The 27,790-nt window shown below is 34.6% G+C and overlaps 1 protein-coding gene across 3 annotated transcripts in view; it reads left to right on the top strand.

The window, feature by feature from the left end:
* Positions 1-27,790, top strand: part of LOC137399882 (uncharacterized) — a 45,069-nt gene that overhangs the window by 5,254 nt on the left and 12,025 nt on the right. Inside the window, exons 5-6 of one of the 3 annotated variants that reach the window (XM_068086138.1) lie at positions 1,288-1,424; positions 1,555-1,698. The exons of the other annotated variants lie outside the window; for them this stretch is intronic. Coding sequence (XP_067942239.1) covers positions 1,288-1,424; positions 1,555-1,698 — 281 coding nt within the window. The remainder of the gene's footprint in view (positions 1-1,287; positions 1,425-1,554; positions 1,699-27,790) is intronic. 3 annotated transcript variants of the gene reach the window in all.

Below are 27,790 nucleotides of genomic sequence, written 5' to 3'. Positions count from 1 at the left end.
GCGAGTATAATCATGATACTCGCGAGTAAAATAAAACTGAGATTACTTTTTACTAGATAAACTTTTCTTTACTAGCAGCGTGCAATTCATTTTTGTTGTTCTATTGCTATTCGTTTGCTATGTTTTTTTATTTAATTGATTTAATTTTTTATTATAGTTAAATCAAAACATAGTTAACTAAACATATGAAATAATATAACTCTCGTGATTGATTTATTATGCAACCAACATCTCATACTTACCAACCAGCGTTTGTTTGCTGCAAATTCAGATTAAAAATAATACATAATACTCGTGTATATCATAAATAAGACCGTCTCATGATACTCCTTCGGAAATAACGATTGTGATATTAGCGACTGGAGAAGTCGACTTTTAGAGTTGTCTTCCCCGGGTGTTGCTATGTGTCCAGGTTCTCTTTCCCCCCCAAGAGAGCCATGTTGAGGCTATCGATACCTCAGCTTTAGCCTACGCTGGAATAGAGCCAAGCTTGAAAATTTTAATACGGTCATTGCTATAAGTTCAAGCATTATAAGTCTCCAAGTGTACATTTGCTAAATAGGTTTGTACTTGTTTACAGACAATAAATTGGATAAGTTACCAAAACATTTGACTATTCTACCTGGAACATTAGCATAGTCTAGGTTGCAGTGAAGTACATGTAACTGTGATATTGAATATTACAAGTAAAAGCATAGAAACTCGTATAAAGTTCTCATCAATCTGAATCTACAGATTCACACTAATATTGTATCCACTAGCATCAGCCCTACCTCTTTAATAAGCATGATGAAAGTGGCTTTCGTGTTCTGTCATAACGACTCTATGATCCCTGTAGTCTATTAAACAAAAATTATATGATATGTACTGTCTAAATATGCATAATTTACAGTATATATAGCCTATGATAATTAGAGTATATCATTTATGTACATGTAGTCTATGTTATGTTTCGTCTATAGTATGTATAGCCTATGATAATTAGAGTATATAATTTATGTAGTCTATTTTATGTTTAGTCTATAGTATGTATAGCCTATGATAATTAGAGTCTATAATTTATGTAGTCAATGTTATGTTTAGTCATTAGTATGTATAACCTATGATAATTAGAGTCTATAATTTATGTAGTCTATGTTATGTTTAGTCTACAGTATGTATAGTCTATGATAGGTATAATCCATAATTTGCTTAATTTACGTTGTGTGAGATGTTTGAATATAACAGACTGCAATAATTATTCTTTTTCTTAAATTTAGACATTATGGTTTGTGCTGTTTTTTACAGATGTTTGTTCAATTGATCAACTGCGAGACACGACAGCGGCTGGATACTTTGAGTCTTACCCTTTGAGTTCTGTCGGAACGGCAGGAAGTCAACAGAATTATTATGTGCACTGTGAACATTGCCTTACAACTGGTGAGGTAAGCTTTGATAATTTTGACTTTGATAAACAGACCTGTGTCTTATTCATGATACCTGATCTGTAATACTGTGCATAATCTTGTATGAAGTGAGGATAATTCCCAATATACGATCTGTCATATTTAATAGGTAGATTATTATTTGGGTACTCTCTTTGTGGACCTGCCAACAGCCATGCTTCCCTTCACAGACTCAGAAAACCAAAAGTTCATAATCACGATTAAAAATCCAACTAACAGAGCTATTGCGGAGTACTTCTACCCATACATTGTGGTAAGACCACTACAGTCATACATAATTATAATTTTGTATCTTTTAGACAGGGTGAAACAACTTCGAATATTTTAAACATGGCTATGTAATTTGAGAGTTTCTCTTTTTAAATAAACAGATAAATTTATCATATGCTGTTAAATGCTATTTATTAATATATGGAGGTTCATCAGTATTTATCAAAATATTAATAATAAACCCAATTTCTAGGTTTATCTCTTGTGATATTATTTGTAGAAAGCGGGAAGGTTTTATAGAAACAAATGCTACTAATAACAAAACGAATTTTTAGCCAGCAATCTCGTCTTTAAATAACTACCCATCCTTGCAAGTGGGTTGCACAATTACAGTGCCATCAGAAATTATAAGAGCACCTCAAATTTTAAGAGAGATTTGCTGGTAGCAAAGATTTACTGCTTTAATTTTTTAAAGAACAAAAGTTGGCAATCAATTTTTTTTCACTGAAGGCCTGTATGCAACTGACATCAACAAAAACAAGAGGTAGCTTAGTTATTTGCTTATTGTCAAGTATCATAACAAATTGATGACTTCTCCTTTGAGCCTTCATATATATTTTATAATTTTTATATGTCAGCAAAAAATTGCAGTCGAACTTTGGATATGAACGAAGGCGCTTCACCGTTATTTTTTGTTCATAGGATTATCATAGGATTATCACTTTGGATTATTTCAAAACCGCTTAAACTCATTTTAAACAATTCCTGTTTTCTCTGCCAGTTAGAAATGAACGTTCATTTAAAATGTGAGATAGTGCAGCCAATCTAGCCAATAGCGGTATCTACTATGGTAATCTACTAATCTAACCATAGTGGCAGTGTACCCTTTTATAGTGTTGCAATGATAGATGGACCCAATATTTCCACAGGAAGGAACAGACTTGACTACTGTGGGCGGTCAGGTTTTACATGATGCTATGAGTGCTGGAATAAATGAAGCAAAGAACTGCATGACAACTCACGGACCTACTGGATGTGTCTATGGCCACAATACTTTCCTTAGCTCAGCACCTCTAGCTGAGACACAGATGCTTTACGATGGCTGCTACTCAACACACCTAGCCCATGTTCTCACACAAATTAGCGTCTCCCAGGTCAGTGGACTAAATTATTTTATTGTTTTATACATTTTATTCTACTTGCTCAAGCTAAAAGCAAACATAATTTGACTTGTACTCTGACTATTATTGAGTTTGAATACTGGAGATTATCTATCAGCAGCTGGTATTGGAATGTGGAATATAGAATTTGGTGACTTGCTTTCCCAATGTTTGAGTTTAACCATTTTTACAATGTTGATTTAAACAAGACAAGTGGGTATCCTTGTAGCTTGTGAAATTTTTAAAATGCATTTTAACTGTACAATTTTTAACTTCAGCCTTCTTCAGTTTGGTTAAAATAGTTTAAAATTCAATAGAAAATTTCAATTTCTGTTTTATCAAAGAAATATGTTCTATATTCACAAAATATTCCAAAAACTATTTGGTGAAAAGAGTGTAAAACCTCATAATATATCCCTCAATAAGCAAGTACTGGGTGTTTACTGGCACTAACTAGAGCTGCTACCTACTAAAGTTATGGATATTACTATAAAGAGTTTTCAAAATTCTGACGCTGAAAAAAAAACTTCCAATAATCTTTCAAACATGTCTTTTCCACATAAGTAGCATAACCTTACCTGAGTCATATTATGGCAGACTATTCGAACTGTATTAACCAAGGGGCTAGACTATTGTTTTTTTGTTCTATTCCCTCTTCCATCAAATATTAGTAAAAATCTTTTAGTTGAGCTCAAGTTGAAGTAGAGCCATTTGAAAGCAAAAAACTAAATTTACTGAAAAGTTTTGTTAAATTATCTCAGTTTAAATTGAAAATCTCCGTTTCACAACCATCAGAAGTCTAATTTCATTAGAGCTTCTGATGATTGTGAAACTTTCAATTTTATTAATTATCTGAGTTATCGAAGACTTGATTTTTAGAAATCTTTGTTTATATATTAATGTTTTTGGCCCAATTTTTATGAATAATAAATTTTTTATCAAGTTGAGATACAAAAACTCAAAGCTGCCTCATAACGTTAGCAAGAACAATGATATCACTTGAAGTCGTTTTCTTGTAGACATACTTTGTCAAAATAGAGGAATACTCAGCAAGCTCAGGCACTGTCATGCAAGATGTCTACAACTTTATTGGCCTTGAATACTTTGAACCACCTGCCCCAACTGGTAATTCGATGGATAAGCCTATCTTAGCAGAGACAATTCCTATGATGGATGCATTCTTTGAGCCGTTTAACCAGGAGCTCAGAGACCTGCTTGGGGATGACAAGTGGCTCTATACAAGATAATAGCATAAAAGGCTATACTTGACTCTCTGTTACTTTAGTGTGAAAAATAATAATTATTGTACTTTTCTATTAAACCTAATAATATGAAAAGACAGCAGCAATACTAAAATGTAAACAAAACTGTTACTAAAATGTTGGCTTACGACAAAAAGAAGACTACTCCAAACGTCCATAAAATTGGCAGAGCATTCAAAATATGCTTTTCATATGCTTTCATTGTGTAATCTACTTGGTGTGCTAAGTTACCCATAAGTTACATTCTTGATATTTTTAACCGGTGAAATCAAATGTGTGTTTTTCCGTTTCGTGATAATAAAATTATATTAACTTACGACCAAATCTTCTTTTGGGATACATATTCTGCAATGACCTACTTTAGCTATTATTAAAACATAAATTTATCAAGTCATAGCACAAGTTACCATCAATGCTCCTGATTTACCCCAACTATTCAAATAATACACATGCGAGCTCAAGACTTTCTCTAGAAAGTAGTTTCGCAAGTCAAAAGTATGATATCTAAACTATGACCAGAAAACGGCTCTTCTAAACAGATGAGAGGCACTAAACAAGTGTGAAACAACAAGTGCAATTTCTACATGCGAAAACGCATGGCATTTTTGATTTAATCTACTTCATGTTTTATTTAGGAATTTAAAAATTGTTTGTAGTTTCTTTAAAGCTCGCAGTTTTGAAAAGGAAAAGAATAAATATTTGACATTTCATCGGAGGCTAAAATTGCTGCACCTTATTTTTTGCATCATGATCTGAGGGCTGAACGGCTTGTAGCGATTGATGTTTTATCATTTGTATTTCATTGAAACTCATAACAGGTTTATTGAACCTAGTCTTTACAGTTTAATGTAACAACTTCAAGCTTTCACATTTTTTGAAGAAGTTAATCTGGAAACTTTTTTACAAAATCCTAAATTAATTGGCCTGTGTGACTAAACAGCCAATCAAGGTGAAAACATATTCTACTTTAATAGAAATCAATGTCTGCAGTGTAGAGTTTGCAAAAACTTCTCTAAACAATAAAAAGAGAAAAACAAAAGGTTTTAATTACATAATTATATTAATAATGAGAGTCTATTTTGTCAGTTTCGTCCAGTTGCCACTACTTATCATGGTTTAGGTACTGGGAACACATACATTGTGGGGCCAAATGACATCTGAGCTTGACACTATACAAGCAGGAATCATCATTAAAAGCTTAGCAGGTTAGAATACAACTTTGGACTTCATGGTCATTATGCACATACACTACTAACTGTGTTATTAATTTTATAAGACTTGATATCGCTAAGGTTTTGCATGAGAAGGTTATCAGACTCAGTGAAACAATGCAACACATTTAGAGCATTAAAATAGAGAAGCTACAAAATAATTCTCAAAGTTTGCCAAACGGCAACTAATAGCACTCTCAGCATGACTGAAATGGTACACTAAAAACATGATAACAACAGAGTGAACAAACTGTTTACCCGTAATTCATAAAGAGGGTATTTTCAGCTCAATGGGGAACTGCACGGGTCAATGCCATATTCTCCCAATTTCAGCTCCTCAATTTTTTGATATAAGGCATTAAGATATAGGGGTTACTCACAAAACCACTGCAGATTAGCTGATGAGGCTCATAGAGAGCCACTTTTAATAACTCACTATCCGCCAAACAGACATTAATTGCAAAAAATGTTTGTACAGGAAAACATTTCCGTGCAGAAAATACAGCATTTGGAGAATTGAGCTGCCCCTACACCTGACATGATCTAAATCTCTTGGTTTGGATTTCCTACATACTTGCTGACTCAAATCTCCAGAGTTAAATCCTTGTGTGCTTAAAATTGCACAATATGCATCTTGCCTTTGTAGGATTTATCAAGGCGTTGATGTCCCACTAGCAAATGGAACTGGAGGCCTATGGCAAAATGCTGGCAAGTGTCAAAATCAAGCGTGGCATCTAACAAAGTGGCAACTTATCACTGCCGCTCTTTTGCATATGCCTAAACCTTTTAAACAAAATGCTGGAGGAGACTCAATAATGATATGAGTTTAAAGTAGCACCGAGACAAACCAACACTTCTAATGTGCATGGCTGACATGAATCTGTATGCAAAAAAGAAATGAACATTGATTCGCTAAAACACCTTTTTTAAGCCTAAACCAAATACGTACATTGGAATCACCTTTGTTATTAAATTTTTTTAAAAACTAATTCTCTAAAAAGGCTGTGCCAATAAATAGCCTAGACACGCTAACTCGTAACACTAAGAACACTAAGAATACTGATGAGTGCACAGTGATTAACTGACATCAATGTTAAGGAAACTGCGGGCTCCTTTGAGTCTCTACACAAATAAATACACCGAGTGTAGTAACAACGTGAATATATATTTGCACTATATATATACAAATACATGAAGTCAATGTGTGCGCATACAGATAACAGCATGATGAGAGATGGCAGCTATCTCTGCCTTTTCCTTCTCATCCGGCTCCTTATAGAGCTAGCTTTTGGGATAGACTTCGCCCTCTTCTGCAGTCTCGGTTTGCCAGCATTCCATTAGCCAGATCCGTGTGTCCAGCTGGCTCATTTATGAAGGAGTCTCCTGCTGTGATAATAAGACTCGGTTCAGCCATCTCACCGAGCGTAAGATTGGCTGAACAGCCGACCCTGATCTCCGCACTCCACAGTTACATTAATCCTTTTTGGTTGCGCACAAAAACTCTGTGTGTTATCTATTGTGGCAATTTCTAGGAAGTTTTTGAAATACATTCCTTTTATCAAACCGAGAATAAAGTATGAAGCCGAGAATAAAGTATGAATGTTCATCATCAGTATAATAATATAGCTTTTTATAGGACAGCTGCACTTACATGATACATTCTAAAAGACAACGACATTCATGAGGGTCATTGTATCACAAGCTGATATCAACTGGCTTGTTTTTGATATATTGCATTTGCTTACTGGCCACTTTTACACATTATTGTAAATTCTGATGAACAAGTCAACCCACCGTAAGTCAAGTCTAAAATTTGGTTTAAGAATTCTGGTTTTGGCCTTGTACCTGCCATTTAAACCAACCCTCTTCTCTAGCTCAAATCATTTGATTGCTAATAGTTCAACCGGCATCAGAGGCAGGCAATCCGTTGCTGAAGAACTGGCATTCAAAGTTGCCATCAGCACAACCGCCAATGTTTTTTGCGCCATCGGCAATGCATACAACAATTAGCAAAAGAAACAGAGACAACAGTTCTAATGAAGACTACCAGAAATGAAGAATCATACTTTATTATTGTATTTGCTCACCTTGCCAATAGAATGAGCCAACTGCCACCTTTGATAATAAGCATGTTTTCAATAGAAAAGCTATACTGCAGGACAGAGTTCTGTCAGGAATCGCAATTAATGTATAAGAGAAAATATGAATGGAAAATAGTGGAAAGAAGGGAATCCTGGCAATGACATTTGAATAATGAATAATGGGCCGTTGTATTTCATTCATCTCATGTTATTCATCCCATTTATGATAAGTTTTATCTTAGAAATAGCAGTATCATCTAGGAGAGAAAAATCTTTTACAATTTCTACCATTTCTTTCAAGTAACTCATGTTTTCAAAGGAAGCAATACTTTTTAGGTCTAACACTGTTCATTGTATAGAAATATCTCACGTGTTATTAGTTTTAATATTGCTGGGCTAAAACCTATTTCTATTAAAGTTACTGCTCAACAGATTTTTTTTGTGTCTACACGTACAATAAGGCTTTTTATAATCATTAAAGCTTTTGGCACTGATTTTTTAAGATCTGATGTTATACATTTGAGCTTATTACAAAAAAATAATTTCCTACTTATTTGTGTCGAAATTAATTTTCCAATGTTGTTATTATTAAAAACATTGGCAGCATCCATTTTTGGTAATAGTTGGCAAACCAGGCCGAGTCTTGGAACTCACATCAAATGTGATATGAGACAACCTGGATGTAAGTGTATAAGGGTACAAAGTGTATCGGTTTTGAAACGTTCCCTAAATTATTTTGACTGATCAAGCTGTTAAATGGAAATAAAAAAAACAAACCATTCCAACATAACAAATAAAAAGTTAAACTTAAGCGTTAAGCAAAGATGTTAAACAAAGACATAAAGCAAATATGAAAACTGTGTTTATGTAATATATTACTTTAATATTCAGATATTCATTGAGAATAATTTTTAAACACAATCTTAAACTTTTACCACAAAATACTGTTTTTTTATGACATTTGCGCTGATACTGCCAGTCTAGACAAAAAAGTAAGTTTTTGTTTCATTTTAAATTTGAAGGCATATTTTCCTTTTTATAATAAAAAATGATGAATCTTTGTGGGAAGGAAAATAGCTATTTTAAAGAGCTACCAGCTGAATTACAGTGCACCGTTGGGATAAAATTACTCTGTTATACAGTTTGTTTCCTTATGATTTAGAACATTATGATTTTCCCCCTCGCCATATGAATATTATTGCCCCACACGAAATAACAAAGATGTCAATATTCTGTTTGCTGAAAACTTTCTGAAGATGCCTGAAAAAGATACAATGACCGATTTCTCTCAGCTTGACATTCCTTCTGTGAAAAATAGTGGTACATAATACTCAGTTGTAAAACTAGTAGCAAAGTTGCAGTTGCGATCTCTTTGAACAGAAGATGGGTTGAGTTGCTCTAAAGCAGGGTTGAACAGCTGAACCGATTAAACTAAGCTACTAAAATGACCTGCCCTCAACAATCTGATGTCATACTTGACTAACACCAAGTCATTACAGTCATACTTCGACTTACGAGCTTTATGCATTCCGAGACTGCGCTCGTATGTCAATTTACCCGCATGTTGGTGCAATTTATTTATATATAGAACAATTAAATATATATTGATTGGTTTTCATACTCTAAAAATGCAAATAAAACACTCAAAACAAGATACTGTAACAAAAACAACATGTTGGTTATGTCCTAACATACTACATGCTTTCAAAAACAACAAATAAAAAATAATGCAAGGAAATGTAATTAATTAAAATGTAAAATTAAATACACACAATAGCAGTTAATGCTAGCATTTGCCAGGTAGAGAGATAATATCTCCCTACCTGGTAAATGCTAGCATTAACTGCTATTGTGTGTATTTAATTTTTTTTATCAAATTATTTAATTATTTTATCAATTACTATCTTTTATTTAATTAATTTATCAAATGCTAGCTAACGCTAGCATTTGCCAGAGAGGGAGATATCCTAGGGAGTCATAGAGAGTTGTTCTTCATTACAACAGTTGACTTTAATAAATTTGGATTTTATCAATGACTTGAAAGACAAACTTAGAAGCAAACCTAAAAGCAAACTTTCATTTTTAACTAAACATAATTAAAATTTCTTCGGCGTTCATAGTTTGAAGTTTCTCATTGGTTAGCTAATTTTTCCTTTGTTTCGCTTTCACGACTAGCCGGCCGTTTTAAGATAAACCTATCTAAGGACGTTTGCCTTTGTCGCCCTTTCAACATGTTGCGATTAGGACAAACACAGGTGTCGTCACAAAGGGTTAATGCACGACCACTAGCCAACTTGTCCAAATGTCTATTAAACAGTTTGGATAGACAGCGCCGGCCTTTTCACATAGCATCGTTTCAGTTACGCTTTCACCGGCCAATTGTTTGTCCAATGCCATCAGCGGTCGTGAAGATCGCTGCACCGTTTAGAAACTATGGTTAGTCCTTTTGCGAACTAAATGCCCTGAATATAATCCTTCTGTTTGATAATTGTGAATGTATTTCTGTCATATTGCCGAGCTAGCTCTATCACGCATACACATTTCACATATTTTTCAATATTTTTCCGTTTAATATCAATTGTTATCATTTCTTTTTTCTTGTACATGTATTATCTTTCATTTTACTGGCAAACTTTCGGTCTACGCACAGTACGTTTAATTCACATAATTCTGCACAGAAAATCGTGCACAAAAAACATGGTACAAAAGTATAACCTGAGCACTTAAAAATACTGAGTGATGCTGTTCTCATAAAACACCTCTGGCATACTTAGCAACTGACTCAAGAGCTCGTATCTCAAACATGGCTCGTATGTTAGTGCTGAAACTTGCTTGAAAGCTGACTCGTACCTTAAGTTTCTCGTACGTTGGAGCACTCGTAAGTTGAAGTATTACTGTATTATGAACATGGGCTAATAAAATAATGATTAATCAATGTCAACTACTCTCGCAGTGCCGAAGGCTTTTCCTTGTTGAAGAAAATCTTATCGTCGTTTCAACCTAGCAAACATTAAATAGCTAATAGAATAAAAAAAGCCCGTAGCCGTTTTCAAAAAGTTTACAAACTTGAAATAATGAAACTGAGGATAAAACAAAAAAATCAAAAAACTAAATTTTGTATGCAAAACCTACAGACAGAATTCTTGCAATGATAAAGCAAAAAACCTTGCAGCTTAGGCTATTATTAAAATCGAATATTTGATAGAGCAGTTTATCACATTGTGGTGATATTCATACTGCTTCTAATATTAAAACAACTTTATCAATTTAAAAGTGGGACAGCGACATTTCCCTTATTTAAAAGTAAATCTAAAATTTGACATTACCCAATTCACACGCTTTTGACCAAGTAATAGTAACAGACAGAAAAACTGCATTTCTATTTACATTAACCTCAAATCCATTCATTTCAATTCTAATTCCAAATACAATTTTTCGTTTCTATGTGTTTTTGTTACAAAAACCCTACTGATTTTTAATAGCAAAATCTGCAAAAGTTCGAAAATGCAGGCATTTATATGGCTAAAAATATGAAGCCATTTTAGAAATTCGAAAGTACTTTATGAAATTTAATGCAATGTTTTGAGAGAAAGAATAAACACCAAAAAACTTTTGCTAGCGTCTCAATACTAAATAACCAATCATATTGACTGAGATTATTATGTAATTAGAAATAGTAATCATAATTATTAATGATAAAGGTAAAATATTTAGCATTTTCCTCCAATGTATTGGGAGTTTTTTTTATTTAAGCCAATCATGGGCTTTGACTGCTTTGCTACATTGGCGTTGCTCGTTCACTGTTGTTTTTCACATTATCGAATAGCTAGCAAACCACATCGTAACCCATCACAGAGCATACGATCGTCACTACATCTACATGTAACTACAATCTAATATCTACAACTGACGAGAGTTCCCATCACTTAGCAACATGATTGAGTTAGAGACTAGCAAGCAATTTGATTGGATAAAAACTCCATTGTGTGGGGTGAGTCAAGAAATTGAATAGGGAATCTGTATAAATGCAACATGAGGCTTAAGCGTGAAGAAAACCGCAACATACGAACATTGTGCAGTTTAAAATAATCAAGCCTTAGTAAGCAACTGTATGTCAGTTTTCTGAATGAAATTGAGTTTGCACAAGCCAATTCTAAAAGAACCAGTGTTTTTGTAAGCTGAAACGAATTTTCCTAGTTTTATCAAGCTTTGAAATAAATTTAACTATTCTATCAATGTATGTTCTACTAATATGTTTGACGGCATGATGTGTTATGATTAATAAATGGTAATAGCATTAATCAGACAATCTGTTGAGCTTTACTAGAAACATACAGAGCTTCCAATACAGTGAAAAATTACCACGCCAGACAGAGATAATCAGCACATAATGGACAAGCAGATGCCGAAACTAAGAGAACAGCTTGTCAACTCTCTCACTCGGGTGAACTCTATTTCAACTTGGATTACTTTAGCTATAAAGGGACATAAACCAGTCGATGCGCTAAATAGTCTTCTTGACAATCTGATAAAAGTGCTTGCATAATTATCGGCTGCAAACACTCTTTATGACACACTACTGAGTAATGATGTAGAAAATAATTTTCCTTCATACAAATTGACTGCGGGGAAATCTGTATCTGAATTCATGCAAAGCCCTCAGACAGAATATGACAGTGCTGTAAACTTTATAGTACAGTATGAGAGGATTATCAATTCTCAGTCAGGGGTAAACTTGAAGCATGATATTCATTTATTGTTCTAGCATAGTCCGTTCATGCTTGAACAGCTAGACGGTATTGCCAATAAAAATGTCGGTCAATCGCAGGCTGCTTTTGTTTTTGTAAAGATAGATGGCTTTATTAGTAAACTGCAAGATATTGTGCATAGCCTAGATGCTTGTAATTAGTGCTGAAGATAGTAATGATTTATTTTTTGATGTAGATGGGTGTATTATGAACTTAGAGCACAAGGTTGTAGTAGCTAAGCAAATGCCCCATCTATTTAAAAGTTCAAGGTAGGCAGTAATGCCTCAGGCTAGTCAGCCCTAATCTTAAAATTTTGAAGATCACACTAACACACTCGTCTCACTGACAATAGCATCGCCTACCATGTCTTCTAACACTACCACCACTCTCGATGGAGATAACTCCATCTTTCTCAATTCTGCATCATCAAACACTCTCACTGAACAACTATTTATTTTAACCCAAGCTTTGACTACTGGTGCAGGGATATCCATCATGTCAAATGGCACAGGTGTGACAACAGTAGCGGCTGGTATATGTGTATTGGTTGCGTCGGATGGCACATGTGTGCTGGCTGCGGCGATTGGTGTAGGTGTGCCAGTTGTGTCGGATGGCACAGGTGTGCCAATACAGTCTGGTGCAGGTGCACCACTCATAACCCAGGTAAGACAAAACAGTGTTGATGCAGGGCGAATCGGGGTATCTATAAGGGCACAAGGTCTTTTGCTGAGTACTGGATTAGCCACAGTACCAGACAATTTTACGATACAATTTTCATTTGCAACAGGGTTTAGACCAGCTATTAGGATCATAGGCAAGACCTTTGAATCTAAGTATCACTGCTGCGTATGATGAGTATGCCCATTTTACGAGTACAAGTTATCCTAGCAGCTCCTCATTGGCGAGGAGAGACAACAGTCGCTTCAAAAAGGCACCATTTTCTGTTTTCAGTGGAAATAGATACGAGTGGGCTAAATTAAGGGCTCTTTGGCTGTCATACGGTCACCATGAATTAGGTTTTGAGGAAGAAAGGGCTTGGGCACTTAAACATTGTCTTAAATGGGAAGCTCTATCTCATGTGAGATCTAGAGCAAATTTTAGCAATTTTACATCATTTTTAGCAAACCAACCTAACGCACTTGAAAGAATGTAGAAACACCTAGAAGATCTTTAGTACACCTAGAACATCTAAAAGTACATTTGTAGAGCTCGAACGAACGACTATAAAAAACCTTACAAAAGGTGACATTAAAAGTCTGGTAAGCTTCATAAACACTGTGAACTGTGTTACAGCCTGTTAGGTAAAGTTAAACAGCTTTCAGCTGTTACACCAACCTAAGTTGATGTAATAAAATCAAAGTTGTCCCTGATAATTAGGAGAGAATGGATGAAAATTTATTCAGCTTTCTCTACTAATAACAAAATCTAACCCTTCACAAGGTTTATGAGGTTTTTGGAATGTGGGCACGACCTCTGCATCAGAGAGTTGGCAGAAAATTTAGCAAAACCAACTAAGCATGCAGAGAAAAACAAGAAATTCTGTGCCACAGGTAAAACACACGTTTCTTCTACTGAAAGTGCAGCAGGTAGAGAATCATCTTCCTGTCTAATACATACCCATCCAAAAGTTACACACAACACAATAGAATGTAGAAAGTTCAAAAATATGTGAATGAATGATCGGGTAGATTTTTTAATAAATTATAAGGCTTGCTTTTGTTGCTGCAGGTACTGACGGAAGAAAAAGCTTCCAGGTTGCAAACAAATGCACCACATGTCAAAAAGATGACCACCACACCCTTCTGGATAAACAGAGACCAGGAAGGAAGTAAACCAGCAGTGATTACTTGAAGGCAACTGCTGACAGTCGTGTCAGTACCAACCGCTAAAAATTGGATACAACCAACTTGGTATTCCCAATCCAAAGTGTCCAAATGGCAGGATCTTCAAAAAAGCAGTAGTGTTCTATGAAGGAGGGTCTAATACCCCTTATGTTGCAATGAGCTCTGTCAAGAAAATCAATGGTAAAAAGGTGAGAAAGGTACAGTTACAAACCACTAGGGATGGGAACAATGTCACAGACCGCCAAACCACTGTTTACAGAATTCGGCTAATAACGACAGAATGGCAAACAGTGCCTGTGATTGCCTATGGAATGAAAAAAACAACTAGTCAAGTCATAAGTTTCAACCTAAATACACTTCAATCACTCTTTCCAAACATAAATGACTTAAAAGACCTGGTACAAACTGAGGCCAAGGTAGACATTCTACTTGGCAATGACTATTATGGTTATCATCCAAAAACTAAAGTGGACACAGCAGGGGCTCATCTGAGCTTATTGTCTGAAACTTTAGGACAATGCTGGCAAGGATGTAATTCCTCTCGCAAGCAGAGGATGATAGGCAATCTCATTGGGACATCATGCATTGAGGAGAATGATGCACGCAATTCATTTTACAAGAAAAGTAAAATCTGCACAGGAACATGTATGAAAAAGGGTGAAGTCTAAAGAACAGATATCTTTATCTGGTGAGAATATGTGGTGATCGAGGTAAAGCCATGATGTGGTGACTGCATGTGTGGAAAACGTACAATACGAAAACACACAGAGTCTTTTCAAGAACAACAAGAGTTGGATATGATCTAGAACAATCTTAGATATAAGCCAGACAAAGAAATCTGGACCACAACATATCCTTGGTTGAAAGATCCTACACTGATCTCTAACAACTGCAACGTAGTAATTTCTACTCTGAAGAACACTGAAAAAATTTTAACGAAATTAAGAAGTGACTGGACCAGAATTTACAGTGACCAAATCCAGGACATGTTAGCCAGAAAAGCGGCTAGGAAGCTTTTACCAGAAGAAATCTAGAATTGGGAAAGTTCAACTCTCTACATCAGCCATATGGCGAATGAGAATCCAAACTCATCTTCTACGCCTATGATAATTGTATTCAACAGCAGTCAAAAGTTCAACGTTCAGTCCCTCAACGACTCATCGGCATAAGGACCTGACAGTTATATGACAGGATTATTTGGCATTTTAGTCAGATAGCAAAAAAATGCTTGCAATGTGAGGAAGGGTTAGAGGATTGTGAGATAGGGAATCCGTATCAAAGCAACATGATGCTAAAGCACAAAAAACCGCAACACACGAACATTGTGCAGTTTAAAATAATCAAGCCTTAGTAAGCAGCTGCACATCAGTTTTCTAAATTAAATTGAATTTGCACAAGCCAACTCTAAAAGGACCAGTAATTTTTGTAACTTGAAACAAAGTGTTTTAGTTGTATCAAGCTTTGAAATAAATCTAACTATTCTGTCAATGTACACTATAATTTACTAATGTGTTTGACAGCAGGATGTGTTATGATTAATAAAAGACAATAACACTATTAAGATTATTTTTTGAGCTTTGCTGGAGACTTACAGAGCTTCAAATTTAGCTATAAATAATTACTTCCTTATGTAATGGTAGTAATATTCTATTGTGATTTGGAGTAAATTGTAACTAACCAAAAAACTATGTTTGCAATATATCAGTACAAAACTCTGAGCATATAAAATCCAACAATAGCCTTTGCTCACGTCTTCAAATATTCCCATTTTAATATTGTCTAAAGATACTATATTTAGATACAGATAAAAGTTTACATGAATAAAACTACGCATAAGGATAATAAATAAATTTAGTTATTATAAAAGTGCTGAATAATAACACATACAAGTGCTGAATACACTAACAAAAAGTTAATGAGTACCTAACATCAACTGATAAAATCCTTTGCTCAAGTTTTCAAAGGGGCTCCTAACATTATTAATTTATCAGTTTATCAGTAGCCTGTAAACCACAACTAATCAATATCAAATATAGGAGTAGAAATCGAGAGCCTGAAGAGTGTTGTCATTTCATCACATGAGAAGTCTTCTATGAACACAGTTAGGATGACGAATAATACGACTCAGACAACGGTATGTCCGCTAGAAGAATATCCTACCGAACACGTACTTTTAGCTATAGTAGTTAACTTCATCTCTATACTCCTGAATATTTTCCATCTGCTGATCCTAAGAAACACCCAAAAGCTAAGGAAAAAGAACTATTTATGCATACTCGTGCACATATCGATTGCGGATATTGTCTTTGGCTGCACGGCAAGTGTCAGCGCTGCTTACAGCCTGCCGAGTATTCTTTCTTTGCTCAACAACCAGCTCAGCATGTATATTTCAGATGTGCTTCTACTTGCTGCCATGTGTTCTAGGTATGTTCTGCTAACATTTGCAACTTTTGATAGATACTCCGCTATATGCCGACCCTTTACATACGAGTCGTCAAAAGTGCTCAATAACATTGGAAAAGTCTTTTGTATGGTGTGGTTCCTGATTATATCATATGGAGTCATTGCAGTAATGTTTTTTCCTTCGGTAACATGCATTCTCCGAGGAAAACCTATAAAGAGTAAAGGTACGTTTAACGCAACACCCGCTCTAGTGACTTCTAGTGGAACTTCCTTGCTGCTTCTTGCCATTCCTACTACACTACTATCTTTGACACGAAGAGAGCTGAACAAGATGAAGCGCAGAAGATGCTTGCGTGAAGACGATCGAGAGCTCGTTAATTCTTTTAATTTTGTTTGCGGTACGTTCATCATTTTCTATCTCTCACTTACTCCCTTTCTCATAGCTCTTTCAATGCAGTTTACCTCAACCTTCAAGATTGAGGAAATTGTCAGCATAATGACACAAATCAGTGGTTTTGGGCAATACCTGTTTGGAATTGGTAACATTTTACTATTCGCGGTTTGCACACCTAATTACCAAAAGAAGATACGAGAAGGACTCAAAGTATGTTTGGGAGGCCGAAAGATTCACCATGCAGATGATGCTCCAACAGTAACAGAAGAAACAACTACTTGAAACTTTAATATTAGGTAACTGTCTTTGAGTTGGACAATATTAGTTCACCTACGAAAAAAATAGTGTTTACTGTTCAAGATGATGTTGTTGGTTAAAGTGTTCTAGTTAAATGACATTGTGCATGCATGATATTCAAAAACTTACCAGTGTTGTGACTTATACTTGAGACTCTGATCTAGATAAGTAGTGCTTTATCTGTTTTATTGTTGAAATCGGTATAATCTGATTTTTACAACTGTTATACATATAGGTGGCATACTAAAATGTATTGTTGATAAAATAACATTAAAATAATCTATCCTGCTTTTTACAACGCTATTCAATAGTTTTATCAATTCATAATAGGCTGGTTTCATATTGAATTGTATGGCAGGCATTTAACTCATCTTGTTTGATTTTCACTTTTTAAAATCTTCGCTCAAACTGATTTAGCAAATTTGAGTCTTGTGTCATGTGTAACTTTTACGAGTTTGATGTTGCAAACTTGCAAAATGTGTAATCTTATCTTCTTCTAATTGCGTCTTCCACAGCTTTATTCTAGTTTCAGAACCTTAAACTTTACAGCAAGGCACTGAGCTGTTGGTTGAAGCCTTAGAACTTCTGGTTAAGCTCGAGTAAGGGGTTTGTAATGTCAACAATAAATTGTGTCATGTGTAACTTTTACGAGTTTGATGTTGCAAACTTGCAAAATGTGTAATCTTATCTTCTTCTAATTGCGTCTTCCACAGCTTTATTCTAGTTTCAGAACCTTAAACTTTACAGCAAGGCACTGAGATGTTGGTTGAAGCCTTAGAACTTCTGGTTAAGCTCGAGTAAGGGGTTTGTAATGTCAACAATAAAGGCAAGATAACACAACTACCTGCTGTAACTTAGTTACGTAGTAAGCCTGCCTTTCATCTCTTTACATTCTTTGAAATTTTTTGAATATCCGCAACTTAAGCACTTTACTTCACAACAGTAAACAGTCTGACTGTAGGATGATTAAATATTGTGGAGACAATCAGCAAACTGGCAGTTATTATGGTCGCTACTTATGCTGAAATTTACAAAAAAGTACTAGCTCTGAAATAATTAAATACTGAGCTTGCTGATTATTTTAATTTATAATGTATTGGCACAATGCTAGGCTAAACCTTTTGGTTTCAGCTTGAAACAATCTAGTTTTTCTTTTACATAAATAGTTCATAATAATATTTATTTTGTTGTATTGATGTTGTTCTATGTATGCTGAGACCTCATACGTAATTTCTCAAATTGAAGCTCAAATTTATTCAACAAATTTTTTAAAACTGTTCCTACCTTTCATAGTGCAATGCATTCCCTAAAATGAAAACAATCCTTCTGTTATTTCTAACTCATCAGTAATGCCATAAACTAATGTAGCTGATTGAGCAGTATTTGTTAGGTCTGTGGTCTCATCACAAATCAGAGAATAAAATTAATACTTTTATATCGACTTGTCCAATGTTCTTTCAATATTTTCTGCCATATCAGTGATTCATTTAAGGCTGCTCTTCTGGAAATTCTTAAATAAACATATTTTGCCTGGTGCCATGCAAGCCCTTTGGTAGCAGTGAGATTTACTGCTTCACAAACGTTTCACTGCAAGATCTCTGTTTCTTTGTGACGAGTTTGGAGAAAACTTATATTCTCAACAAGAAGTTTATTAAATGCAGCTTCCAGAGGGTCTTTAAACCTTCTAGAAGACCTCAATACAGTCCACCGTCAGGTTACAATGACCCTGTTAAAAAACCTTTTGCCTTTCGACTTGGAACACAATGATTTTTGTCCTCGCCATGCGAATCCTATTTTGCCATCTGAATTCAACAAAAAAAGTTGCTTGATATTCAAGTTTGGCAGCCAATGTGCCTCATGACATCAAAATAACCAAAATTCTGATATACTTATTGCCGAAAACCTTCTCACAACGCCCGAAAAAGAAACGATTAATGATTCCTCTCAGTTTGGCATTCTTCGTGTGAAAAAAGTAGTACAAAATGTTTTCCTTCAAAGTAGTAGCAAAGTTGGACTTGCAACTTTATCAAACTGAGGGTCAAGAATCAAACATCCTCCTCCCTTAATCGTCTGACAAAAATCCACTTAACTAGGAAAGCAGCATAGTTCATGCTTATTTGTCAAATTAGTTTGAAAAAGGTTTTAATGAAGTCGGCTAAAAGTTGTAGTGAAACGAAGCTAGAAACAAATAGGTGATGAAATATTAGCAATGAAAAAATTGAAGTTCAGTAAAAAAGCTCAAATTATGTAAATGTGTACTGAAACTTACCTTCAAATGTGTGTTTAGTAAGCAAAATGCATCCTGTGCACAGTTACTAATTGCATTAGTTACTAATTGTTAATACCTATAGCACTTATACCAAAAGTTTGATGATTTTACCCGGAGGATTTTTGCATTATATAATTACTTTGAGTTCATATACCCCTTTATATTGCACTAGCTGCATTACCCGCCTACAGTAACAGATTCACGTGCAGCATAAGGTTTATTGAGAGTTGGCTTTCATACTGTAAAACAACTCCAAATATGCAGTTACATCACCCTCTCTCCATCTCTCCCTCTCTCCCTCTTTCCCCTCTCTCCCTCTCTCCGTCTCTCCCCTCTCTTCCCTCTCTCTCCCCTCTTTCTTCCTCCCTCTTCTTCCTCTTTTTCTCCCTCTCTCTCCCCCCCTCTCCTCCTCGCTCTCCCTCTCTCTCTCCTTCTCTCCCTCTTTCCCCTCTCTCCCTCTCTCCGTCTCTCCCCTCTCTCTCTCTCCCTCCCTCTTCCCCTCTCCCTCTCTCTCCCCCTCTTTCTCCCTCTCTCTCCCTCTCTCTCTCCCCCCTCTCCTCCTCGCTCTCCCTCTCTCTCCCCTTTTCTCCCTCTCTCTCTCCCTCTCCCTCTCTCACTCCCTCTCTCCCCCCTCTCCTCCTTGCTCTCTCTCCCTCTCTCTCTCCCTTTCTCTCCCTCTCTCTCTCCCTCTCTCTCTCTCTCCCTTAGTTCAACGCAACACATGCAGATAGACAACATTTTTGGTTTTTTTGTCGGGCGTATGAAGAAACAGTTTTCGGCGTGTGCCTACTTTTGAGCAGGCGACGTATAGCTGGTCATGGCTGATGCAGGGTGACAGTAAGTCGATAGCAGCTGCTCTCTTTCTTTTCACAATTGCGTATCGCAACCCTCGGAGTACTCGTGAAAGTTCTGTAATAGTAAGTTACAGTAGGCCTACTCGTAGCTGGAAAAAAATTAGTAACTCGGCTGCTGAAGGAAATGAACATGACCCACTATCACGAACAGCGGCAAATCCAACGTTATTAAGTAGTGGAGATGTGGCAATTCATAGACAATACAACATCATATAAGAAACACTTACCTTTTTGATGTGGAAATTTAGTAGGTGAGAAATGCGTTTATCCAGTGGCTCCAAGAAACAAACGTTTACGTGACCTTCTCGGTACACGTTGGTAGTAAATATTAATTGCATGTAAATAACTACTCGTTAATTTATTTTATTTAATGAATAGTACATTTGTATAGCTGTATAGACACCTTTGTATAGGTCGCAGAACTCAGGAAAGATGCTTTTTAACACGGCAGAAAATTTGCCGTTTAAAAAGCGTGCTAACCGGGGATTTCGGTTAATGCGCCCGAGCGGTGAAAGTAAAACAACAGAATCGCCACATCTTTATATAAGCCGCTTGGCTCAAATCGTCAGAGAAAAGTAGCGGCTAATAGTCCATATTACGAAATTACGATATTACGATATTACGAAATTACGATATTACGAAATTACGATAATTAGTACTCATATTAATTCGGTTGGCTTCGTTCGACCGAATGGAAAAAGAAAGACCGCTCTATAATTTATTTACCGTTACTACACATATTAATTCAGTTCGCTTCGTACGACCGAAATTCGTACGACGATAAAAAGAAAGACCGCTCTATAAGGCGGACAATCAAACAGACAGACAACGATTGCCGTTTATATAGTAGATTTTGATTATACGACACCAACTCTAGAATGGATTAAAATTATATGGCGAGGGCGCACTATATATGCAAACTGCATCATTCAATTTTTAGTTACCCCGAATGAATTGTTTATCGCCAAGCAAAACAATTCAGTTATACCAGAGCATCTGCATAAATGTGTCTACCACTAACTTCCAACTGTCTAAAAGTGTTTTTAGTTAGAGCTTGATCTGATATAAAAATGAAAGTCGATTCTACTCTCAAAAACATCTGATTATGTTCAGAGATACCAGCCGGTCTCCTAAACACTATTGCTTGGTTAGAAAATATATGGAAACATCCTGTTACTACAGTAGTTGTCAACTCTTGTGTGACAAATACTTCTGGTTGAAAGGTAAAATAATTTTGGTTTTCTAATCATCAAACCTGTGCTCTAGAATATGCTACATTTGTCTATCTATCGCTTTGAAGCTTCCTAAAAGTTTGGCAAGCCCTCACCTTTGCCTGCAGCTTAATTTAAATATGGCCATTGCTGGTACATGGCTAGGGACCATCTCAGACAAAAAATTTGGTTTACTGGTCAAAGTCTGATAAAAGAAATAGCAGCTGAGCCAACTGTTTTTTGTACGCATGAAACTTGAGCAATCTGATGAACAGCACCCCTTTTTTTGTGTAGTTGAATTTGTCGATAATTATCCACTTATGAATATATTAGTATTCTACTAGGAATAAATCTAAAAAACGTTATTTAGAAATTCCGCAACGCACTTGCCAAGTTTAAAAGTTTGCCGTATATATTTGGTATTATTCTTAAAAATTTAAATTGTTTGTTAATTATATAAATGCATAGTTTAATAAAACCCAGATTGTTACTGATTAAACTAGATCAGTTTGATTACATGTCAGCTGATGCCACAATTTTTGTTTCAGAAAACAACTAGAATAACTAGAATAAATTAGATGTGACTTGAGCTAAACCACTAATAATTGACAAATTATAAGGCAAGCAGTTGCTCCAGTTAAGACCGAACATACTACAGATAAACCAAAGCTCACAAATATTGCAGACCTGCTAATAAAACAGCTGGAAACTATGAGACTTACAATTTCCTTACTTACTAGTAATCAGTAATTAGAAATGGCTCATCTTATTTGTCTCAAGTATTGTCATGTGATGAGCATTGTATAGTTAGCGGTTTCACTTTGATGACGGATAGTTTCACTTTGATGACAATGCAATGCAGATCAGGTTTCTGGACCACCTGACCATTAAGTTGTTGTTAGTTTCTGTCTCTAACCCTTTTATACAAGCCTGGTCATGAGAATAGCAGCAAACATTAACTCTGAATCTGATGAAAGTCTATACTAAAATTTTAATATTATATTAGAGTAATAAATAATGATATATAAGGGTGTACAGAAAGAGTTGTGTTCTCATTTTAGCTCAAATCAAAATGAGAACACAAACCCAGTATTGGATGATTAAAATGATTGAACATTTAGTTTAGACAGCAGCCATATCATACACATAACTTATATAACTCACCAATAAAAATACATTTCAAATTTTTTTGTTAACCAACCACAGGCTTTTAATAATCAATGTTAATTTTTGCTCTATTTCTGGCTTTTTTACTCTTTTCACTTTTCCTGTTTAAAGAAGTGGTTTTTAGCATTTGTAACTCTAAATCAATGTAGATTATTAATAATTCCAAAGCTCACTTTTCTCAAAAGTAAAAAATGAGGACCTATTTGTATCAGGCAGTAACACTTATCCATAAAACACTGCATATATTGCTATCTGTACATAATGTTCCACTGCATCAACATCATGTGAGGCTGACCGAATTCTACAAACAGTAGTCTGTAAATAGAATGCACGTTCCATTCACAGTCTGATGTTTCCTTCACCACTTATCAAACTGTTTAACCTTGTACTGCTATATGAGTGCACTCAGTTGAAGCAGTGCTGGCAGTTCTATAGAGAGTAAGTGAGATACCTACCTGCATAAGGTGTTCCTAAAGTTGAAATTAAGCGCGGCTATATTATGCTATGCTGGCTGCCAAAGTTTACTAGACACACAGGCAAACTAAACAAAAACATCATATCTGAAATACTTTCTCACAATGACTTTTACAGTCTATGTCAAGAAAATATGTTGGTCTACAAATAAAAAGTGGCTGCTACAATTTGCAACCGTTAAAAACTCTCAACAACAAGAGATTTTACATTGAAAAAAAACCTTCAAAAATTTGAAAACAAACTGAGTACTGATAGCAAAAATAACAGGTTAAACTGTCTCGGGTTTGAGATAGTTTAAACTATTTTTTGTAATAAACTATAATTACTATAATTTTTATAGTAATAAACTTCCATGAAAGCCTCTAACCTACTGTGAGGAGAACGTGTCATGATCTCAGTTCTCACAAAAAAAATAATTTCTAGTGAAAACGAAATGTAAATACAAGAGATACGCATCAAATTTAACACCTGCAAAAAGGTGAGGCTAAAAAGTACATATGCATTTTGTGATAAACAAGAACCTTAAGTGTGTAAGGAAACTTACAGCTCGAAAATGTCTAAAAGGTGAGACTAAAAGGTACATATGCATTTCGTGATAAACAAGAACCTTAAGTGTGTAAGGAAATTTAGAGCTCAACACCGATAACAGTCACTAAAGATGAGCATAGCAATAAATAAAAATACTAACTTTTTGCCAATTAGCTATGATTCTGATCGTGATAATGCTAGAATACTAAAAAAATACCAATTTCAACAGAGGTCATTCACTATGATGATCATATACTCCAACTAAATCATCAACTATCATAAGTTTTTTAGAATATTAAAAGGAAATAGTTGTAATGGAAACGTGATGTGCGTACTTCACATTCATACCTCTCGATAATTATATAGCAAATATCAGTTACTATATCTGTTTTTCAACGTTATAATATAAGCAATGTATCTGTAGTGATAAAATCATATCTATAGTATTCAATCTATAATTAAAATATGCAATCTATAACTGTGAGTCTTTAATTTATAACTGTAACATCTGATATATAATTGTTGTGTCTACTCTTTATCTTTAGTATCTAATTAATAACTATAGTATTGAATTTTTAGCTGTACTGTCTTAACTATACCTGTATTATTTAATCTATGATGGCATGTCTTCAATTTATAACCTATATATATCTAATCTACAAAATTAGTCTCCGATATATAAATTATGCATCCAAGCTTTACCTGTAGTATCTAATATATTGCTGCAGTATTTAAGCTGAACCTGTAAAATTTAATATAAAATTATCAATGTCAAATCTATAGCTTTAGCATCTAGTCTATAGACTTTAGATCTAATCTATAATTTTAGTGTCTAATCCGTAATTGCAGTATCAAGTCTTTCTGTAGCATCATATTTGTAGCTGCAGCACTTGTACACAACATTGCTAAAACTAAACCATACTAACACTAGCATTCGGTATTCATAGTTTGTTAACATTATTTGATATTATTTTTATCAATTATTGATGTCGTATCAACCCTATCTAAGAATATTAATATGATGTTAACAAATTAAGAATATCAAAATCATATTAACCGTACTAGATAAGATTGACAATCAATCTCATCTGTTAACTTGGGCTCTGCGCCTCAATTAGCCTTGCTGCTGCGCATATGGGCCCACCTGGCACCTAAATTTTTTATAATTTTATTACATCATGACTTAATGTGAAATAAAACAAACAAACAATACTTACATGCAAAATATATGAAGCTTTGTTACAATTTCTTATGATTTTTAGTATCATGTTAAAAAAGGTTAAGAGTTATCATATAATACCAATACTAGCTAAAATAATTATTAAAATATTAAAGCTCACTAATCCAACTTTAACATGTTAACACTACATTGCAATAAATTAGCTTATAAATAATCATATATTAAAACTGGCTAATGACATTAACACCATGCTACTACAGCCACAGAACATCATATCAAGATAACACCTAACAGTACTTATGCCAGTTATACATTGGATAAGAGTACATTACGTTAACACTAAAAATGGTAATAAATTTAGTCTATAAATAATCTTATAATGTTAAAACTGGCTAAGTATATTAACACCATGTTACTACAGACACAGAATATTATATCAATATAACACCTAAAAGTGCTTATGTCAGTTATACATTGGATAAGAGTACTCACATTACGTTAACACTAAAAATGTTAATAACACAGTTATAAACCAATTATAATTTTAGATTCCTGTTTAATTTTGGTCAATAGTATTGGAGATCGGTTCTTTTGGTTCTTACGCAACCGAGTATAGAAAGATGCCTAGAGAATTACAACTAATTTTTTTGTGTCAACTGGAGCATTAACTTCTCGGATCTAAGCGTTATTTTCTCATTTTTTATTCTTGCAGAATGGGTAAGTATTACTATTACACATTGTACTACATTCGGTTTTCATAGACTAATATATAATTGATTGATTCAGCAAGCTATAAAAGTGTAGTCTACCAAAGTTTGTATAAATTAGATATATGATTATCTAGTAATGATCTATACACGTAATAGATACTTCAAAATAATTTTCTGAAATTCCCAGTTGGTTAATATGATCAATTGTTTTGTTTTAGGCATCTCTTTTGTGATAACTTAAAATTTTAGTTTGAAATTGACTTTGTTAAATTGGTTTATAAGTTATGCATTACTTACTGACATTAATTTTATTTCAAAGATAAATGTTTTTCAAATTATGCCATACAACAAATACGTAACAGAAAAAAAACATAATAAAGCTGCAGTTAGCCACTAAAATCCACTAAATGGTTTGACATACAGCTTTTAACATGAATATTTCTGCTAAGCGAACGAATATTAAATTGAAGATCGTTAAAGCAGCGAACAATAAAACTTTGAAAATATGACTGACAGATGTTCTATCACACAGGTTTAAAGAGATGGTTTCTGCGTATGAGAGCTATTGATCTGTTGCTCGCTGTTCTTACACTGCTTTTCATCATTGGAATCCTAGTAGTGAATACATAACTTTCTGCTAAAAACTCTCACAGACAACTGTCACCAGTTCCTCAAATGGATAATGTCGAAAATGTAAATGATGCCCCGCTATCAGAAAGAAGGGTCAGACGCAATGACGAAACTTGGGTAAATATAAAACCACTTCTAAGAATTGTGCAGGCAGATTCACCATATTGTATTCAATAATTCGCTTGCTGATTACATGTAAGTGTTACTAGTGCAGTGAAAGAGCTATTTGTATAAATGATGGAGTAAGATGGAATATGTTTTGCTTTTCGTCGCAACTAGTTATTGTGCCATCAGTGCTTCCTTTTTGCTACACTAGTATTTTCAGCAGTATATATCACATAGTCCTAAAGTAGAAAATAAATACAACAATATATTCATAGTGAGCCACTACTCTTTGACGTCTACACAAATTGTACAAAACAGCTTTAATTGGTTGCAGAAATTGATAAAATTTGATAAATTTTATAGGAACTACGTTTGTTAAAATAGTCTGAATTAAGAACTATTGTTTGCTCAAGACAATTAACCTACAACTAATAACTACTTATGATCCAAAACAATGTCTGGAACATGCTGTAGCTTGAAAAAAAGATATTTAAGTTCTATAGCAACTATTACTACTTGAAAAGAAAAGTGATATATGTACCAATCTAATCAATGGTGCTATCCTAAGGAGGGGCTTTATTTACTAGCCCAATGTTGTATTGATCGGCTGCTGTAGTAATACGAGACCTGGCTCAAATTCACAGAGTTTATTTGCTATAATGTCACACACTACTTCAAGTATAGAGCTACTAATAAAATCATCAAGCACACTATGGTTAAGTGGCTAGAAACTGGTGATAAAAATATCAGCTAGTCAACCTGTTGTGTCTTTGTAATTGTGAAAGTCTAAGGGTCTACTGACCAGCTCCATTTTTGTCTGTAAAGCTGAGTCGGTTGATAATTATCAACTTATACATATTTTATTTTATAAATTTTATTTTACTTATACATATTTATATACATGTCTTTTTTAGTACACCTGTATCATGTATTGCTAACAGCATTCCATAATGAAAGGTCTAATACTTTTTTCATCACTTATCAAACCGTTCAATCTCAGAATGCTAAATGAGTACACTGAGTTCAAATAGATCTGACAGTTAGTTAGAGAGTAAATACGATACATATATGTACAGGGTGTTCCTTAAATCTAAATCCGTTGCTTCTATTAAAAGCTATGCTTATATGGACAGCCAGAGGGGGCTGAACACACAGCCAAGCTAAACAAGAACATCATATCTGAAATATTTTCTCACAGTAAGTTTTAAAGCACACAGCAAAGAGACAATGTAGATTTACTAATAAAAAGTAACCACTGTGGTTAACCCCTAAAAAAACTCTCACTACCGGGAACTTGTAGGCATTTGAAGGACAACTTAAAATCTACTTACAGTAAGCTCATTCGCAATTGAATGTTAGTAGTAAGATTAAGGCGGATGTTGCATTTGATAATTTCCTCATCAAATATCCATCAAAATTTTTAAACTACTGTACAGAGAACTTGCCATTTTCTTAATTCACACCAGACAAACGAACTTGAAAAATCGCACAATTTGTTGAAACAAAAACACCGCTATCAGAAATGTTCATCAAATATGAAAGCTGCAAATAATACAAAATATTGGGTATAAAGAAGTAGGCTTTCATATTGATTTTGTGAAGAACAA

This window comes from Watersipora subatra, chromosome 7 (genome assembly GCF_963576615.1).
Source record: "Watersipora subatra chromosome 7, tzWatSuba1.1, whole genome shotgun sequence".
NCBI classification, from domain to species: Eukaryota; Metazoa; Bryozoa; class Gymnolaemata; order Cheilostomatida; family Watersiporidae; genus Watersipora; species Watersipora subatra.
The sequence above is the reverse complement of the archived record's forward strand: the minus strand, read 5'-3'. Positions and strand labels throughout refer to the sequence as shown.